The 20920-nt window shown below is 37.6% G+C and overlaps 1 protein-coding gene across 4 annotated transcripts in view; it reads left to right on the top strand.

The window, feature by feature from the left end:
• The first annotated feature begins 145 nt into the window (after positions 1 to 145).
• CAMSAP2 (calmodulin regulated spectrin associated protein family member 2) overlaps positions 146 to 20920 on the top strand; it is an 82206-nt gene continuing 61431 nt past the window's right edge. For 3 of the 4 annotated variants that reach the window (XM_039386289.1, XM_039386288.1, XM_039386286.1), the window contains exons 1-2: positions 146 to 620; positions 12052 to 12311. In XM_039386289.1, coding sequence (XP_039242223.1) covers positions 482 to 620; positions 12052 to 12311 — 399 coding nt within the window. In that variant the 5' untranslated portion in view covers positions 146 to 481. The remainder of the gene's footprint in view (positions 621 to 12051; positions 12312 to 20920) is intronic. The other variant, XM_039386287.1, reaches the window with a different exon arrangement.

Below are 20920 nucleotides of genomic sequence, written 5' to 3'. Positions count from 1 at the left end.
GCGGTTGCGGAGCGGAGCGGGGCTGCGCGGCGTTTAGGGGCCGGTCCCCGGCGTTTTGACATCCCGGCGCCGGGAAGGGCCGCGTCCCGGCCTGCGGCGGCGGCGGGGGCCCTGCCGGCGGCTCCCGCCCCGGGCCGGGGGGCTGGCGGCCGCGCGGGGCTCCCAGCCCTGGCCGCGGGGTGTCCCCAGGGAACGCGGGGCCGGGGCCGCCGGGGGCATTTTTTCGGAGGCGGGGGGACGGCGGCGTGAGTGAATTGAGACAAAGAGCGAGGAGAAGGAGGAGGAAGAAGAAGAGGACACTCGGGCTCGGCTACATTCCTGTGCAGAGGAAGGCGGGAGGCGGTGTTAGCCCTTTACGGACAGCTGGGTCCGGCGCTGCCCTCAGCTGCTGCCGGCGTATTTACAGCCCGCTCTCCCGGCCGCGGGAGGAGGAGGAGGAACAACCATGTAAGTTCCGAATTGCTGGGGGTCCTGTGAGAAGATGGGGGATGCCGCAGACGCCAAGGAGATGAGGAAGACTTTCATTGTTCCTGCCATCAAACCCTTTGACCATTATGATTTCTCCCGAGCGAAAATCGCCTGTAATCTGGCCTGGCTGGTGGCCAAAGCCTTTGGGACAGGTAGGTGGCGTCTCCTTCTTCCCTTTCTTTGATGCTGGTTCCTGCTTGGTTGCTTCGCTACTGAGGACGTGCGAGCCCTTCCCCGAGGAGCTGGGAAGGGGGGGTAGGAGATGTGTGAGAAATGGTTTCAGTCTGTTCCCATATCATTAAGATCCCTTACATCTTGCCGGTTATTTTTTTTTGTTTTGTTTTCTTTTGTTTTTCTTTAATTACCCGTAGTCTTTTTGGAGTCGTCCCACTATTTCCGTTAGCGAGTATTTTTTGTATATTGGCGCTAATACAATCTTATTTGAAGAATCGAACTCTGTAAATGGTATTTTATTTATTACCCGCGTCACACTTCTAGAATGCGAAAAATCACTAGCAGTCCACGTTTGTCTGTCGTCTTGAAATTTTTTCCTAATAGCATTTAGGAGCTGAATTGTGGGCTAGCAGTTGAAATGGATGTGTGCTGTTAGTTTTGACATGTGTGACAGTAGCCTGTAGCCATTTGAGTGGTTAACGGAAAAGAACGGTTTCAGGAAAAAGAGCAGGTTTTGGCCTGCACAATACAGAAGGCTCTCCTTGTCTGTAAGTGTAAATGGAATTGATTGTATTGCCTCCAAAAGGCATCAGTGCTCTGTCTTTGAAAACCTGGACCTTGAGGAATACCAGACCTATTATTCTGTGCCTGAAATATTGTTGGGCCCTGAGGAATACCAGACTTGCAGAGGTCTTCTAAGGGAAGCATTTTGAAAATTTATCAAGCTGCTTTTTTTGCTGCTTTTTTTTTTTGGATGGTTTTTTTTGTATAGCTGTAGTATATTAATCACTGAATTTTCTGTGGATTAAAAATAGTGGGTTTTTTTTGAAAGGTGAGTTAGATATTAACAGTCAATATTTTTACCCCTATTTTTTTGTAGAATAACAGGAAAAGATTTCTCCTTCTGGAATTTTGCACCTTTTATGTTTAGAGCCAGGGCTTTGTTATGTGTTTGGACAGGGTTAAAGGCATAATACCTTTATGATGCCTCTGGGAACTGGTGATATTTGACATGATGTGGTGCTTCCAAAAAGCCACTTTCAAAGTACTTGAATCTAGTGAAGTAAGTGCAGGAGCACTTACTGAAATAAAGTGCATGTTCATCACTTTAGAAAGAAAAAAAGATCAAAATACTATTTCCATATAAGGATTTGTCAATAAACTCTGCTTACTTTTCTTTGGGAAATCTGGGCAAGTATGTAATGTTTTTATATATGGCTTTATTAGCTATGCAGACGTGAGAGGTAAAATAGTAGTAGAAATTCTTCGAAGTACTTAATTCAACATTTTCAGAGATCATTATATTTTCAGGTAGCTTGGTTCTTTTGGCTCTACTCATGAGATTCTGAGTGTACAACGCTTGTGCAATTACATAACCCGGCATTCTAACCAGAAAACCTTTTTCTACTGGAGTTTGGCAGATTCTCAACCTATGGTTGAAATGGCTTAGTTTGTACGGGTTGAGTTTCTGTTGGATGTGTAAAGCCACTTGCAGTAAAAAGTGTGATCCAAAACAAATTCCTTTACTCTTTCTCTTCATTATTGGGGTTGTTCTGAGATACACAAATGGAAACATGATTAGAGGAGATAATTGCTCCATCTGCTTTCTAAATACTGCAGTAATGTAATAGTAGGAAGAGAGGTAAACATACACAATTGTAGTGTTTCTGCTCTCAGATCTTCTACTGGGGTTAGTATAACTAGAAACCTAAAAGAAGAGTTTGTGGCTGATGTAGGGAAAAACAGTATACAGGATTTGCATGTCTGCAGTACAAACACTTCCTTTATACTTGGAGTGAAATAGAAGAACTGACCTTCACCTTTTCCAAGAAGGAAGGAAGTTTGGGTTTGCTAAATTATTTTAGTTCTTGGGAGTAGATCACAACCTCAATCATGTCTTTTACCTATTACTATATACATTTGTACAAGGGAAATACAAAGGAAGATTATTGTGTTTATAGATGCCACATTTTATTTCTTTTTTTATCCCTAAAATGTTGGAGTTCCTAAGTGGGCAGGGGAAATGAAGGTTTTTTCCTCTACCCTTTCTGAAACAAAGTAGTGCCATTAGCTTCAAGTAATGAAAAGCATAAGTTGTTACCATCACGTATCCATTGAAGAAATCTAAATCTTTATGTATCAAATGGGCACATCTTTCAGGGCACATCTTTCACGTGCGTATTTTAAAAACATATTTTAATACAATCAAAATTGTGGCTACAGCTTGGCTACATGATGTGAAAAAAGACTTTGAAATAGGTACTGTTTATTAGCACTTACCAGTGACTTTTGGTGTTTGATTGATACCCATGAGCAAAACCGGAGAGACAAATTGTTTATTGCTATTGTTCTTGGTGAAGCTACAAGTATAGAGTTTGGCCCATAACACAAACAGGTCAAAACAAGCTGTCTTATTAGTGAGATGTCTTAAGAGAGTAAGTATAATAACAGTCATTTTGAAGGCTTCTTGTATGAAGAATTTTTTAAGGAACACTAATTGAAGACAGAATTCATATTTAAGTCTTGAGGGAGTGGAAGATTTTGTGTCTTGGTGTTTTGCTGCAGACACAATGTATCAGTATTAGGACATGTCAGTTTAAATGTTTTGTAATAGCCACATTGTTTAAGAGAGAGGACTTGCAGTAACTGAAAGGGGAGGGAATTCACAAAAAGTGTGAGGTATTACAGGGGGGATGTTTGACCTTAGAAATTAAATCTGCAAACACTTAATTTTACCTTGATTTCCAATGCCAAGAGTTAACCATTTCAGTACAGAAAAACTGCTTTCCAAAGAACTGGTTGAACTGTATAGACATTATACAGTTATATTCTTCAACTTAGAAGAATAAAAGGACCTATTTTGTAGGAGTAGGTTGAAAAAGGTCTCGATGTTGTGATACTCTGTGCCCTTTTCCTAAAACAGAATTGGATTTCATTATTTTGAAATATGACATTTTTGCCTTTTCACTCCACTATAGTCATAGAAAATGTGCCTGGAAAATTTGTTGTCCATCCACCATCCTAAAGACAGGCTGAGCTAAATATACATCATTCCTCACAGATGTTTGTTTAGTCTGTTTTTTGAAAATCTCTATAGAGATTCCACAGTATGACTGCTAGTCAGTTTGAACATTATTTATCTCTAGATGTTTGAACAGAATCTTGATGTCTCTTGTTACACTTTGAAACCAATAACCTCTTCCTGGTGTGTGTGAGAATGGGGGGCACCTTATCTTTTAGAATAAAAGCAGTGTCTCCTCTCTGTTGTGTTGTTTAGACAAAACAGACTTTTTTCTTTTTTGTAAGTCACACTTTTTTGCTCCCTGTGTTTTGGTGTTTGTTTTTGGGGGGTGTGTTGTTTTTTGGTTTTTTGTTTGTTCAAGTATTTTTTCTGTGGTTGGTTTGCGTGAGTTCTGTCCTTAAATCTACATCTAATGGTCCAGCTAAACCATTGCCAGTACAAGGTAAATTTGAAAAATCATTTCATCTTTCCAATCTATAATACTCTCGTTTATTCACTAAAATATGATGTTTGTCATTTTTGCATCAGCCTAGAATTGTTGACTCATCCAGTCTGTGATTCACTGTAGCTCTGTATCTTTCACTGCAGAACTGCTGCCTACTCAGTTGTTCCCATCTTGTAATTGTACTGTTGTAGGTTCCTGCTTTGCAGCTACACTTACATAACTACACCCTATTTTCAAACCACTTCTTCCACTTATCAAAATTATCTTCAATTATAATTTTGTCCTCCAAAGTGCTTCCAATGCTTTTGTAGCTTGGAATCACTTCTCTAGAACCTTGTCTAGTGTGAAGAAAGAGATGAATTCTTGAACGTGTTCTTCCCATTTGGTAGGGGACTTCTGAGTACTCTCAGAAAATAGTTTTTCAGACAGCTTTTCATCCAATTTTTAGTTACTAAGTTAAGAATATCTCTGTGTATGACTCTAAGACAATTATGGGAACAGTTTTAAAGTCAAGTTAAATCTTTTGCTGTTCTCCTATCCATACAATATGTTATCCTGCTACAGTAGAAATTTCACTGGTTAGCATGAGATTTTTTTGTTTTACCAGAATAAACTAAAAACTAAATAAATACTGCACAAGTCTGAGTGCTTGTCTTAAACACTGTTGTGTTTTCTGCAATCAAAATAGAATAGTCCATTTACCTTTTAACATAAATTTATCCTTTATACGTGTTTGAAGCGATAGATTACAAATTGCATCATCTGCAACTGAATGTTACCCAAGAAACTTAAAAATAGCTCTCTCCTGATGATTAACATTTTCAGAATTCGTATGTGGCTACTTACTGCCATTTGCACATGTTGCCAGTAGAACCATGAAGGGAGGAAACGAACACTGTGTATCTGACAGAAACAAATTGTAGCTAAATAGTCTCATCTGTTACATTGGGTGTTGCAGGCCAGAACACATCTTAATCTTTTTCTAGCAGACCTAATTTCTTTACTTTTATTCAGTGTGGCAGCAAGCAAAACCCTGTAGAAGGGTTTGGAGTACAAAAGAAAATGTTCGAGATTCTTGAGAGAAATTTTTTTATTAGATTCCATCACACCTCTAAAATAATTGCTGTCAAATTGAAACTTCAGTCAGTCCTACTAAAATCAGTTGATTAGACTAATAATCTACTGGGATGTTCTACTTAGAAGGTGATTGTATCACTCCTTTCTGTAGAACACACTTGAAACATAGTTGGACTGTAGATCACTTAAAGTAAATACATAACATGGTGTGAGCTTCTGGACCTGTTAGGCTCAGCAGAGTCACCTGAAGTTGTACACTGCTTGTACAAACGTGCAGGAGGTGATTAGTAAGTTAACGATTGCAGAATTCTTAGTACACGATGTACCTCCCTTGGAGTAGGTAGTTCAGAATCTGTTCTTTCAATGACTTCATGCCAGTGAGCCTGTTTTGAGCCTATTTGCCTTTACAATTTTAAGGGCTTGTCTGCAGAATGTAATAGATCTGACCGAGAGACTGTAGCCAAGGGCTCATCGATGTCAGGTGATGAGATGAAATATATTTCTTCTACCTGTACCTGGTTTCTCTTTATATTTTTTGACCATCCCTGCAGTTACTACTGTAGATATATTTTAGCTTCCTCCCCTTCCCCCCATGATTTAGGGTAATGTGTTGGGTTACTTTAGTGACTCCATCTTTGAAGAGTATTGATATGCTATTGATCAGGAATGTATCACATTCCCAATATGAGATGTTATGTCACTTCCATTCTACAACTACCTGGAGGATTTTAATGAGCGTATCTGGGTACAATTCCACTCCTGAAATCAGTAACTTTTAACTACTTGCTCTGCTAAACCCAAGGCTGTGAATGAGTGTTTTTACGGGTCATTCTGGAAAATGGTGGGGATGAAAAACATTCAAGACTCCATAAGAAAAGTAGAGCGAGTTCTTCCTCCCCCCCTCTTTTTCTTTTTTCGCCTCCTTAGACAATACATTGTTACTGGATCAGGTGGCAGTAATAAACCTTTCTCCTACAGAGTTGAAATGTAGTGTTTGAAATCTAATTGCCAATGTAAGAGTTGTATAGTTCTAGCTGTTTCCTACGTGTTTTGTTCAATTAGAGGCAGTCTTAAGCTAAGAGAACCTCTAAACCAGATACCAAAGCAAATGTGTCCATTCAAGTCTATCTAGTTATGATGGGTAAAAAGTTTTCCTTGGCTTTACAAAATCTAGTAATTGTTCAAGAAATAAGCATTTTTCTTCAGATTTCTGAAACAGTCTATTGCCATATTTAAATAGCCATAATGGCCTATTTAAATCATAACTTGTCTGTAACAGTCATCAGGGTGCTGGCTGGGTGAGATAGGATTAGAATTAAACTATTATCTTTACCTTTCTCATAACTCACCTCTCCCAAAAATAAGTTCTGAAAGCATTTATGTTAATAAGAATTGATCCTCTTATTACCAGGGTTAATTCTAAGTAATTCTTTTGTTTATTTAAACCTGAATCAATAAACAGGTTTCAGTAAGGTAGATGCTAATCTTCCCATTTTAATAAGAAATGCCAGTACTAGACGCGTTCTGTAGGTTTTGTGAGGAATGCTTCCTGTTGTGCTACCGAAGACAGAATGTTGGATGGGACAGACAATTAGTGTGACTCAGTAGAGCATTTCTTATGTGATTCTCAGTGTTCAAAAACAACTGAAGTCTGATTAGGCTATGAGGGTAAAGACTGTGCATATTTCTTCCTTAGATGTTTTGAGTTTGTTGTTGTTTTGTTGTTTGGTTTTTGGTTTTCTGGGTTTGTTGTTGTTTTTAATAAGGAATCCCTTATAAGTGCAGAACAGCTGTTGAAGCACTGGATAGTGGTCTATTTTTGTGTCATCTAGAGGCAGGAGATTGAGTCTGTTTATTCCTTGTACTTCTGTGATGGTAAGTCCAAGAATCTCTCAAGTTCAGCTTAGCAAAGTTAAGAATGGTTATACTGAAATTGAGTCTGCCATAAATTTGTAGAGTTTGACCTTTCAGATACTTGCCCTAGGCAGAAATACACCTACTGCCTGCTAGCCAAGAACTATCTAAGTGGCAGACTGATTCAACAAACCAAAAAGTAAAGTCTTTCAAGGAGTAATTCACACTTATCTGAGCAGAGAGCTTTGTTTATACAACAACTTTTAAAGGTAAATTCAGCAGTGGTATCCATGAATAATTTTTAGATGATTCCTGCCCTTTAAAATAGTCTGTCTAAATGGAAAATTAAGTTACATTTCTTTCTCATAGTGGGAAGTGTTCTGATTTTGTCTGGAATAGAGTTAATTTTCTTCCTGATAGCTGGCACAGTGCTGTGTTTTGGATTCAGTGGGAGAATACTGCTGATAACACACCAGTGTTTCAGTTGTTGCTCAGCAGTGCTTACTCTCAGTCAAGGACTTCTCAGTGTCCCGCTCTGCCAGTGAGAAGCTGCACAAGAAGCTGGCAGGGAGTGTGGCCAGGACAGCTGCCCTGAACTGGCCAAAGGGATATTCCAAACCATGGATTGTCTGCTCAGTATAAACTGGGGGAGTTGGCTGGCTTGGGGGCAGGCAGCAGCTTACCTTTTTCCATTTCATTATTATTGTTGTTATAATATTTTACTTTATTTCAGTTATTGAGTTGTTCTTAGCTCACAGGATTTACTTTTTTCCAATACTTCTCCCTGTCCTCCCATGCCACCAGGGAGAGGAGGGGAAAAAGAGCAAGTTGCTGGGCCTCTTAGTTGCAGCTGGGGTTAAAGCAAAACAGGGAGCAATAATAATCCCTTGTTTGCTTTAAAGCTTGGAATAAGCCCTTTAATTAATTTATTTATTTATTTTTATTTTTTCTTCTCTAAAGAGGACATCTGCAGGACTTATGATTCCATTATAGTTTATGAAAAATTATCTGAAGATGTGTTGAATACTATTTGGAAGTTAGCCTGATTAAATTTGTGCTACTGTTTTGGGCTAATGTGATATTTCCTTTTTGTTATTTTCCCTGTGTATTGAACTTGTCCATTAGATTTAACTATTCTCTTCACATTTCAGTATTTAAAAAATTCAAAATATCAAAATTATTTCCAAAATTGCAATTTGTGGTCCTGTTCACAATTTAAAAAAAAAATAGGGTAATCATCTAGTTTAGTCTCCTTGTCCAAGAAAAACCAGCCTCAAAGTTAGAAGAGGTCTCTCAGGGCCTTGTCCACAGTTTTGAAAGTCCCTGTGCATGGTAGTTTCACAGCTGACTTCCCAGGCAACCTGTGCCTGTGCTCTGGTGGTCTCTCTTTGAAGAACTTTATTCCTTGTGTCAGCTCGTGACCACTGCCTTTTAGCACTTCACTGCACAGTCCAAGTCCATGTTTCCAAAACCTTCCTGTTGGGTGCTGGAAGAGTGCAGGTGGATCCTCCACCACCTCTCTCAAAATACATCCAGTTCCCCATGGCTCATCTGTATTTCATGTGTTCAAGTCCCTGAACTTGGTGTCTCCAATATACCTCTTTAATACAATAACCACAGATTTCAAGGTCAGATGGTACTTTATGGCAGTATGTGCAACAAGGTATTTATTTTAAAACTGGTGATTTACCTCCGAGGTTAATCTTGAAAGACTTCTCTTGTCAGTTGGGCAAAGGAAAGGGAATGGCAAAGGGCGCATATTGGGGATTAGTGTTAAGGTTCTTTTCTCTATAACAGAACCCGTTTAACAATCTCCAGTCCTGCCAGAATTGTTAATAAAGGCTTTTGACCCTGCTGATTGTTCTGGTAATCTGCTGAGAACTGGACATAGCCTTGAAATTCCCTTCCACGGGACTTCACAGGCAGCACATGCCAATTCTGGAAGGACTCCTACTTGAGATAGGAGAGTTTTCTCTCTCTGTTACTTATCTGCTGGGCTTTTTTTTTTTTTTTAACAAAAACCTAACGTGGGAACACAGTTTGACTCTACTATCAAGAGCTATTCTGATATCGAACAGTTCGATACACGGTATGAAGTGGGGCAAAGTGCCCGTGTTACTGTCTGTGTGTGGAAGGAATTCTGACAGGAATTTTTGTAAAGACTTCTGATCTTGTTGCAGCAGGGATTCCTTGTTTGTATGCTGTCACATGTTTCTATACATTCAGAATATGTCTGTAGCCACAGTCTCTCTTCGTAGCCTCTTGTTTCTGTACTCTATTTTTCTGCTAAATTTCTTTTCCGGTTTTATTTTTGTGAACACCAGTAAATTTCTCTTCCAGATTTATTTTTGTGAACACCAGTGAGGTAAAAGAAATGGCATACATCTCATTTTGTCTTTTTCTGTATTTTTCAGAAGCAGAAATAACATTTATAAATAGTTCTATTTGCCTTTGCTAGTGCTAATGTTGATTTTTTTAAAATTTATTTATTTTTTATTTATTTTTTTTTTAGTGTATTGAGTCTTTAATTACGAAATCCCAGTAGTGGATATAATTTTTTCATGATAAATGCATTTGTTGTATTTTAATCTTGTCACTTTGGAATCTGTTTTGGTGATACAGAAGATGAGAATTAGGGGTGATGGGTTTAGTATTTCCTGTCTTGAAATTTTTCTTTGGGCTCAAATTTTCAGACTTGAAATCTTTATTGTCTTCAGTGAATCTGAACTCCAGAGTATGTGATTTCTGTTTGTGTTTACCTAGCTACTCCTGCCTCAAGAGGTGTTGTTTTTATATGGGAAAGAAGAAGAAATTATAAATGGCTTTCTCTGTTCCTCCCTGTTTCCCCCTGCTCCCATCAAACTTCTCATCTACTTCAAAAAGGGGGTGTGCTGGTTTTGTTTTGGGTTTGTATTTGTTTGTTTGGGTTGGGTGTTTTCATTGTGTGTTTTTTCTATTTTCCAAAAGAAAAATCTGCTGTTTTCTGGTCCTCTCTAACCTGAGGAAATAGCATAAAGATGTTCTAAAAATTGGCATTTAGAACTGTAGAGGATAAAGTCCCAATAATCAGGACTGTGCTTCTGATACTGAGGTGGACATGGAGCGTGAGGGACTTTAGAAATAATAAGCTTAATATTTAAATAGGCAACGTATGGACAAACAGGGAAAAGAAAGAAGGTCAGGTAGAACTGAGATAGATGAAAACAATACCTGGGGAGCCGCTACCTAGCAGCTCAGAGTTTAAGTACAAGTGCTTTTTGTAGGACTGGATGACTCCAAGTCCCATAGAGTCAGTGTGTGAGGTTGGGAAGAGAAGTTTGCAATATCATCTCCTGAAACTGGTAGATATTTTTGTTAGCAGTTTTATCTTGTTAAAAAGTAATGTTGTTAGACATTAGATTTGTGTTTTAAAGGGCAAAATAGTTATGCTGACAGCTATTTTGGTCTATGTTCTAAAGCAGAGCTGTCAGTTTTCTTGCCAAATTTAGGCTCATGGTTTAAGCAAATTATAAACTATACCTCTCTTTCACTTGAATTGGCAAAAGAAGCAGCAATAGCTCACCCTTTTCACACCCTCCTTATGACATTTAAAGTGTGTGTTAAAATTTCTTTCACTTTTTGCACTCTATAAGGTGTATCTTCTTTCACAACTAGAAGGCAGCTGGCACTTTCCAAAACCCATAATGGAAACCCATGAACTGCAATAGAATATGTATGAGGAAGAAGATAATCTGTCATTATCTTGTGATGGCATGTTCTGGTTTTTTCTCTCTCTTGTGCTCCACCCTTACTGGGCTGTTTGCTCCAGCTTCTGCTTCAAACCTTGGCTGTTTAGCCATTTATCCAGTTGAAGGCAAAGGGGATGGGAACTTAGAGTTGCATCACTGCTTTCCTACGCAATTATTTTTTCTTCTAGCAATTAAACAGGCTTTTTCCATTTGGACTCAGGGAAAGAATCACATGCTTTTGATCCCATAAGTGTTGTTGGCTTCACTAATTTCACAACAATGGAGAATGAAATTCTTGCGAGAGGAAAATGGAGCATCTTGCAGTGTGTATGCCTAAAAATGTGAAAGTTATTTTCCACTTCACTTGTGATTTAATTTTATTCGATCTAGTACCATATTTAATTAAGTTGTAATTATTACTTTTGTGGTAGACAATTATAAATGTAGTCTGCCTGTATTGCGTTATGTACAGTATTTGAAAACGCTGTTAGATTGTCTTGGAATGCTAATTTTGGGGTTAAAATCTTAGCATAAACTTGACAGAATCTTGCATAGCTTTCTGTGGGTGGTAAGCCAGCTCATTGAAAAAGGAGAAAAGCCACAATTTTAAGAGAAGTCAGTAACACAACTAGGCAAATAAGAATTCAGTACTTTGTCACAAGGAAACTGATAATATTTTGTCATCTTTTCCCATTCTTTTAATTTCAGTAAAACATCCATGTATCTATGCCTAACTGCTGGATTTCATCGTTCTGTGATGCATGGCCTTTGAAATAGATAGTATAGTAATCAAATTTGTCTTGCATATATGAAACCTAGAAGGCTGACTTTTGTCCTGAATTATTCTGTTCTGAAATACAATGTTTCAGTTCCATTTTTTTACTGTAATAGAGACCAGAGTTTGTGTTTAAATGTGTTGTTCTGCCTTTATATGTCTGACCTATATAATGTTATGCCAAAGGAAATGAGAATGTTTAGGCATGTATTTGTCAAAGCCAAGAAATTTTCGTGTAATGATGCTGTAAACCACAGGTTGGCCTTTTATTGTGTCCTTGGCAGTGTGAAGCTCTTTGAATTTTTCTGAAGTTGCTATTTATAGTTCAAATGTTACCTTTGTATGAAATTTTTCCTAGTATTTTATATCATAATGCCTGGTAAAGACTCTGGCCTTTCCTTGACTATGCTTTTGTTAATGTAATTTTGAGTTTATACATATTAAAAAAAAACCCCTAATACTGTGTCTGTCCTTTCGGATACTGACTAGTGAGTTTTTTTCTTTGCAGAAAATGTTCCGGAAGAACTTCGGGAACCATTTTACACAGACCAGTATGACCAGGAGCACATTAAACCACCTGTTGTTAACTTGCTGCTGTCTGCTGAGCTCTACTGTCGTGCTGGGAGCCTTATCCTCAAGAGTGATGCTGCAAAACCACTTCTAGGTCATGATGCTGTTATACAAGCCCTGGCACAAAAAGGCCTTTATGTCACTGACCAAGAAAAGTTGGTGACTGAACGAGATCTTCACAAAAAACCAATTCAGATGGTGAGTGTTCAAAGCTTGTGTGTTACATTTCTTCTCCTCGTCTGTATACTCCCAGTGCCTACATATCTTTTAACAGGCATCATTGTGTTGAAGCATTTTTCTCAAGAGTTAAATGTGATTCATTACTGGAAAGTTTATGATTGTTTTGGTTTGGGTTTTATTTAATCTCCTCAGCTGCCAGTATTTCTCAGCTGTCAGAAATACGGATGTATTTCTTTTGTACTAATGCTGGAATACACCTATCATTCTACTTAGTTCAAATGTTACATTTTTAAATATAGTACTGACAATATGATCACTTTAAGTCAATGTAAAACTTACAACAATGGTATTTTTTCGTGGAGACTTTTAATAATATGTCTTTGCTTTATGGAACTGGTAATTAAAGCATTAGTTCAACTGATGAATGATTCTATTACTAAGCTCCTGAATCATTCCTTCCTTGTTTGGAGCTGAATTATAAAAAATGATCTGTAAAAAGGATGGCTACATATGTTTGTTTAGCAAATGACAGTAGGATAGAATAAGGTGCTACTATATTTAAAGTGAAATATTTAAAATTTTCACCTTTTTATTTTTTAATATTTAATATAGAGAATTCATTACATAAACTTTAAGTATTTATGGTCAGTGACCTGTAACTGCTGCTACAAGGAAGGTGAAAAATAATAGAGCTATGGTTTTATCAGCTTATTAGCAACCTGTGTTTACTAACATGTAAGAAAACAAACAAGTATTTGGCAGAACATAACTAGAGACTCTCTCTTGTTTGATCAGTTGGTATCAAGTGATAAGTTGCAGAGGCTTTACAGGTGTGATATGAAAGCTACTAATTAGTAATTAATGATTTACTCCATACAGTATTGCCAAGTATCAGGCCTCTTAGTTTGCACAGATGTTTTTTAAGAAGTAGCAGTACTCAGTTACTGTGGTGTAAAGACTGAATTCGTTATCTCCACTTAAATTTTTTTTTTATTTAAAAATTCTTTCGTGCTCATAGAATGCTTAAGGTCTGAAGAACAATAGTCGTAAGACTAATCATGACACTCTTTCCTTATGATTAAACTGTGATCAGTGAATGCAGATTTTGCATTGAACTTGAGATTTTGCCAGTCTCTTTTTTTAATCTTGGTATCCCTTTTAAAAAGGTGAGCTCAGCAAAGAACAAATAGCATTTTTGTAAAAGAAGCTGTGGATGGCAAATAAGCCATACTGAAGTATAGACTTAATAGTTGGACTTGATGATCTCAGAGGTCTTTTCCAATCTAAACAATGCTGATTCTACTATTCACAGAAGTCAAAGCATTTAAAAAACAAACTCCCTGACTGTTTAGGTTTTATAGAACTTAGTTCTGTTCTTGTCTCTGAAGCAAGATAAGGTTACTGGCTTGCATTTATGCTGTTCCCGTTTAATTATTTTCATTTAATCCCTGTCTAGAGTAGTTGTAAGAGCCGTCTCTTCTCAGAGTTGTCAGTTGAAAAAAAAAATGTGTCAGTATTATCCAGTTGGGTCTGCTGATCTTTGATTTAGTAATTCATGTGGCTTAAAATGCATTTCAGTAGCCATTTTTTATTTCCTCTGTGCTTGTGTGGCTGTTTGTGCCTTTCTTTCCTGTGTTGTTGAAGTATAGTCCAGCAAGTAGTTGTTCAAATATCATCATAACCGTTGACATCCCCAGGTTCTTGCTCTGCTCAGGGCACTGGTTCCCATTCCAGTACCAGCAATGGGTGAGTGTGCTGTTGATGCTGAGTTAGTCCACAGGCAGCTGGGCTGTGGCAATGACAGGGAACACAACTGCCTTTGGGGGGAAATGCAGCCATTACCAAAATAACTGCTACCAAAGAAATGGCTGTGAAATTGTAGTCTCAATACTGATATTCTAAGCCCAAGAATTTGACTTTGTCAAACCATGCTCATATTCCTGTGCGAGTCCTAGCAGCAACACTATATTTTAGTTGGAAAGCCTCAACCTTTTTCCTTATTATACAATTAGTAAAGTTGGCAGAGAACTTCCAATCTGGCTGTTGCAGTATTGACAGTCTTTCCCCTTGTTGCCTTCCAGTACCTTTTCCTAGTGTTCCATATGTCACAGTTTCTACAAGTCTTACAAAGTTAAATGTATATCCTGTTTTAGAGCATGGAATAATTTTTCCTTTTCAATTACATAGAACAGAAAGTTTTCATATATAATTAACTCATATGTTCCTCTAGTAGACCAGATTGTGTTAAACCCATGTTCAATATAATTTTGAGTAATTCAACAGAAAATAGTATACCTTTTGCTAGCCTATCTTCCCCATGAATAGGGGAGAGATATTGATGTTTGTTAGAGGATATTTCTTGTTACCTGCTCAGATGTACTGCATTTCTCTAGCTGAAAAGAGGTGAGTTATATTATAAAATGGAATTATGGAAAAGAGATTTGAGTATGGAATGTTTTAATTTTACATGTGCATTATAATATGTTTACTTTTGGTCAACTCTCTTGGAATTCCTTGTACTGGCTATTTGTGCAGGGATGTCTGTGGGGATTGTTGGCTTACTTAATGTATGACTATTTACTATTTACGTATCAAATTTTGGTCTTCTCTCTTTCTTAGGTTGAACTTTTTTCTAGGAAGCACCTTACATATTAAAGTCTTCCTTGGAAAAGTCTAGGAAATGGATGTGCTTCTTTGCACTGGGGTCAGGATAGATGGCAGTTTCCTTGTTAGTCATGACTGACTTGGCTGCATTAGTATCTAATTTGAGAGGCTGCAAATTGTTGTGTTTATGTGTGTTTCTGTATGTGTATACACACATGTATATTTATGTATATTACATGTAAGTGTATTTAAAAATCAGTTTCCCCTGGTGGAATGTGGTTAGGAAAGAGGCATTTATGAAATGAACACATAGAAACAGAAGCAAAGGAATCTATTAAAGCCTCCTCTGTGTAAGGGTAGGGAAGTCCCTGTGGAGTCTGATTTGTTTAGTCTTTTCTCTAGGTTTGGTTTGTTTACATCTCCTATTTGCTTTCTGTTAAAACCAAAGGCTAGGTTATTCAGAGATAGCTCTATTTTTGTTCTCCATGTATTGCAAGGTATTAAAACTTAATTCTGTGTTAGTTTTTGTTAACTCTTTGTGTTTGAAAGGATCATCCTGTTGTCTTTATTTTTGGTAGGGAGGCAAAAGAATCAAATACCATGTTATTACTTTTCTGGTTGACATTTATATGGTCTTGGGTCCACTATGCTAGACTTCCAACAGTGCAGAAATAGTCTAGAACTTGGAATTGAAGGTGTTCAACCAAGAACCAGAATATTTTTCTCCTGGAAATTATAGTTCAGTACAAAGGGAACTATTGGATTTTTAAAAGGTTTATGGAAGCTAAGTTGCAAAAATATTTGCAAAGATTTTTATTTTAGTTGGCAAGTTCCAATTTAATTAAAAAAAAAAAACAAAAACAACTGTCTTAAGCAGGCACTCCCATATGGAATTGTGAGATTTTGACAAGCTATAGAAATCAGAAACAGCTTAAGAATTCAGCATGGTTCTGATAATGATGCAATAATTTTGTTTTGATGCTTCTAGTTATAACAGGCAGAGATCACTGTTCAAGTCAAGGTTGACTTTTGTTGATTATCTTTTTTAAATGTCATATTTATTTCATAACTCAGACTGACTTAAAGCTTAAAATGGCAGGTAAAGGAAGGCAATTTGGATTTTTTCATATTTTTTCCCATGTAAGTATTGTAGCTATTTATTTTAAAAACATACATGTCTGTTCTTACAGAATGAGTCAGAGGCCTTTAGACAAGCTTCTGCATTATGACAAGAATTTTATATCAACTGAAAAATGTATTTTCCAAGCCAAATCATTTTATGAGAATTCTGATATTTAATCAGGCCGGTCATTTGGTATTCATATGGTCTCTTTCAATTTGCCTCAATTGGAGGGAAGAATAAACAGATTCAGAGAGGAATTAAGAATTTCTTTCCTTCCCTCAAGTCCCTGCAATGCACTTCTGCCATGTGGGGAAAGGAATAAAGCATCAGCATCTTGGTTCTCTGCTGCCTGACGCTCTGCAGGGAAACTCAAGTTGCATAATTACCCCAGCAGTGGACTTCTGTTCTGCTCTACCTGTCCCTAATGTGGCAGGGCCAAAGCTAACTGAATTTCTAGCTTGAGGAGTAATAATGTCAAATCTTGAATACCTGTTTAAAAACAGTGTTGTGTTAGGGATTATACAGATACAATAAAGTTACAGATTTTTGCTAAATTTGCACCAGAAAAATCTATTTTCCTACACTTACTGTTGTATATTGATAGGATATTTTCACCTGACTACAAAAAAGTTACTAGCTCGCAAGGCATTTTAAAGCATTTAGTTCTTAAATAAAATTTAGTGACTAGAAGAAGGTTAATGAATACCCTTTGTAGAAATACTATATCCGGGAAAATAAGCCATACAAATATTTTTTTGTATTATATTTTCAGTATAGGAAAGTATAAAAACCATGCTAAGCATAATGTAATCAAAAAGCGTAATTTTTATTAAAAATTGAACTCTCAATTTGGAAAAGTACTGTTGCCAAAAAAAAAGGTCGACCAGCTGAGTAGCTACTTTAAACTTACACCCATGTATAATTGAACTACTGTCAGTAATCAAGTAACACTTAAATCCTTCATACAATTCTACAATTTTCAGCCAAGATGGGAAAGGAATGAGAGGCTCCTGCAAAACCCCAGCAGTAAGTCAATAATAGCTGGTAGGATTAAAAATTGCTACCTCCCTAATTCTGAGACACAATTTATGTGTACGGGGTTTTAATATAAAAATTATTGTGCTGTCGTCCAAACTGTTTATCCATTTAGCTGCAAATTACCTCCTTCCTTGAAAATGTCTGCTATGAAGAAGTCTGGCAATAATTTCTCTGTAGCAGTTGGTGAATCTGGGCTATATCTGAGGTGTAATTAGGTGTGCCTGTATTAGCTATTTAGTAGTGATCTGGAGCACGTGTTTGAGGCAAATCTCTGTAATTCTCCCAGTTACTGCATCTGTGGTTTGCAATGTAGAGGCATTGCAGGGAGCACAAACTCTATTTCTTTCAGCAGATAAACTGCAGGACGGGCCCCAGGATCACACCTACGGTAGCCCACTTGCCAAGGGGGACTCATTTCACAGGCCTAGAGTAGAGCTGACTGAAGTGAATCCCCTGAGAGGGGAGTAGAGGTGAGTCCAGGGACCTCTGCAGCAGTTTTGCCTTTCTGCTGTGCAGTACTAATTGCTGAGTTAATCACAGCCAGTGAAACTTCTGCGGAAGGCAGGGGGTTGATAGTGCTAGTTGTGTGTGTACCTGTAGCCAGGATCTGGATCTCTTTCTGGATGAGATAACAGACAATAAGTGGTTAACTCATCCTGCAGTCCAGACTTTTGGTCTCTGACAGACTGCATTCATTTTAAATGACAGTGCCTTTCATCAGCAGTGTTTCTCCTTGAGGAGAGACTGCAGCAGCTCACCGGGTTCCTTGCAGCTACATGCTGCAGCCTCTGCTCTTTCATGCTGTAGGATTCCTTTAACTCTGTAAAGCAACACAACATGCACTAAGCACTTTGTAGAACAAAGAAGTAATATGTGGCTTCTGCCCTGAAGAATTTTTTTTTTCTGGTTTTAGGCGTGATGCAACAAGTTTCCATTCTGTGCTATTGTAAATTACTTGGTAGATGAGGACACATAAAAAGAATTTGCAGTTACTTGACTTGAGCCCATAGATACTATAATTTGTTAGTTAAAACACCGGATTCTAAGAGAAACTGCCTTGTGATATTTGAGCATCTTTGATAGTAGCGTGTTTCACACAGGATTAAAATAATAAACAAATACAGTGGTGAAACAGAGCCTGAATTTAGTCTAGTGAGTCTGATGTGCCGTGTAGAACCAGTCTGCTGTGGTTTTGGGCTGGGATAATGTAATCTTTAGATGTTCTGTATTTTTTGCTCAATTTCTAGTCTCACCTCTTCACATGCATTCCTGGTAAAGTTCTCATTTGCTTGAAAACAGTGATCCAGTATTTTTGCTGGTCTTGCTGTGTCAAATATACCATCACGCTTTAGTCAGCATGGCACAGACACGGATACCAGGCTCCCTCAAGCACGAGGTGCCAGTTTGCACTTGGCTTACTGTGACTCTCCATAAAGTTCATTCTGCTCTTACCATTTTAACGTATAATTTAGTGTCCTATTAGCTTTTTTTCGTGAAGCTTATGTTGACTCATAGCCTGGGGATTTTGTTTTGCTTGCTGCTCATTTTTAATTACGTTTGTCTTGTATGTAGCAAATGTTTGTTTTCTGTGTCATGTAAATAGAAACAGTGACTTGGGATGCGTTCTACAGTATGTTTGTCCAGAATTTAGTGTGTGCAAATCATACAGCTTATCAGTTTTAGTTATATTAGAGTTTGCTTTACTTCTGTATATTCTGAAATTCGTGGAAGACATAGATAACCGCAAAGTCCTCTGCAACATCCTTTGGGTTTTCATGGAATGCTGTCTGCACACTTGTGCATCAGGTGTGGCAACTAATGCAGAAGGTAGCAGAGCTTCTGACACCTAAGTTGTGTCTATAAAGAACACAGAGAAGGGATGCTTTGCTGGTCCTTTCAGCAACTCTAGTGCTAAAAAATAAAAGAGCCTTCTATGGTTTCTCTAGCTTTAATTCTTTGGGGTTTTTTATTTTTTTTTAATCCTTCATCCTAATTTCAGTACAAAAATCTATGCAGGGTTTTGGTCTTAGTCACAGTTCCAACATTGTAGCTGCCATTTCAAATTGGTGTCACTAAGAACCCTTGCATAGAAAATAACTAAATCTGGTCATTCTTTTTAACAACTCTTGTAGGATTGATTTCAGTTGTGCAGAGCTATTGAATAAACTGTGCTGCTTGTATTGTGCTGAGAGTGTCTCCTCAGAACCGCCATGAAATACAAAACTGGCCTTACATTTGCCTTTGCCAGTTGAGTGTAGTAGGAAATGTTCGGAAATAGCAGCACATTTTCTCATATTTCTTCTAATGTAAAATTGTGGCAGCTACATTTAATCTTCCACTAAAATGAGGAGAGAATATTGCAGTACATCTTCCAATCAAGATATCTGATCTGATAAATAAAACTGCTGCTTTTGGAATGATGACAGGAAATGAAGTGAACCCCAAGAGAAGGTAGTTCCTCCCAAAGAAAGGTCTTATGCCTCTCGTGAGAAAAAAAAGAAATGTGTTATTATTGACTGTTGTCTGTTTTGTTCACTTCCTTGCTAATTAGGAAACACTGAGTGCTGTCAGGACTGAACAAAATAGTTGATATTCTTCTGCCTTGAGCAAACTAAAATTTTGAACTAAGAGCTTCTGATTGTATTCTTAGTGTTCCTTCTTGTGCTGCTAACCTGGAGGGAGAAGGGAGGTGAAGAAAAAAGGAGTGATGGTGGTGATTTAATTAAAAAAAACCAACACAACCACCTGGAAGCCAGACCAAAAAAACCCACTCCTGAAGCCCAAAATGAAAACCTGTTAAAAGGAGGAATAAATTAGGAGAAAAATATGTCATGAATTAATGTCCCTAAAGAATGCCAGATACCACGTAGAAAACGCTTTCTAAACAAGTCAGGAAGTATTTTCATTAACCTTGAAAGAAAGACTATTTTATTAAACACAGTTTAAGAGCATTTTCTTCCTGTTTCAACAGCACTGCTAAGTAGTGTGGTTCAGCTTTTGGCTGCTGGTTTGCTGCTGTGAACTTTCTTTATATCTCTTTAAATATGTGAAAAGGTTATTTAAGTAAATGTTTAGAAATGGTTGTACTTCTGCTGGGTTAAGTATATTTTGGAGTACAGTAACTGAACTATTAGGAAAAGATGTGGCTATTAATTGTTTTACAGACTACCTAGAAGGTGTTTCTTCGTCAGTTTGTTTGAATTATGCTAAGGAAGAGAAATCTTTCTTAATACCCTTGTGCTGGATAGTGGAAAGCTAAAAATCTTACATGGTTGTAGCAGGCAGTTCCTTGAAGAGCACTGCTTTCTTCCTATTATGGAAAACAGTGAGCAGCTTTTAGCAGGAGGTGTGGGTCTGTCATGTAAACATAAGGAGAGCTTCACTACCAGCTCTGTGTAGTACTACACACAGCAACAAGGGGACAAAACCACATTGACTGTTGAAGGAATACAGTTTGTACTCCCCAAAATGCAGCAGCTGCTCTAATAGAGTACAAAAGAACACTGAGAATCTACATTTATTAATCTGCACATATAATCTTGGCAATCTGCCTGCCTTTATCAGCAGAGAACACACTCTGTCGACACAGTAGATGTATCATAAAAAAATCTTTGTTCTTACAAACTCTCTGGAGTTTTAACAACATTGGGATTTTTTTCCCTCCGAAGTTGAATGAACAAAATATCATAAGGTCTCCTTAGTATGTCTAGTCTTTGTTTGACACTTATGGAAATACACTACTATTTACTGCATTTCCCTAATTTATAGGAACTGGTAGGTTTTTTCTGAACTATTATGTTTATATGAACTAGCAAAATTCAATAGAATTTGTCCTATATATATAAAACAATATATGTATTAA

The sequence above is a fragment of the Pipra filicauda genome, unplaced genomic scaffold, assembly GCF_003945595.2.
Source record: "Pipra filicauda isolate LSUMZ 115617 unplaced genomic scaffold, ASM394559v2 scaffold478_size463431_pilon, whole genome shotgun sequence".
Taxonomy (NCBI): Eukaryota; Metazoa; Chordata; class Aves; order Passeriformes; family Pipridae; genus Pipra; species Pipra filicauda.
This window is presented reverse-complemented; position numbering and strand designations above follow the sequence as displayed.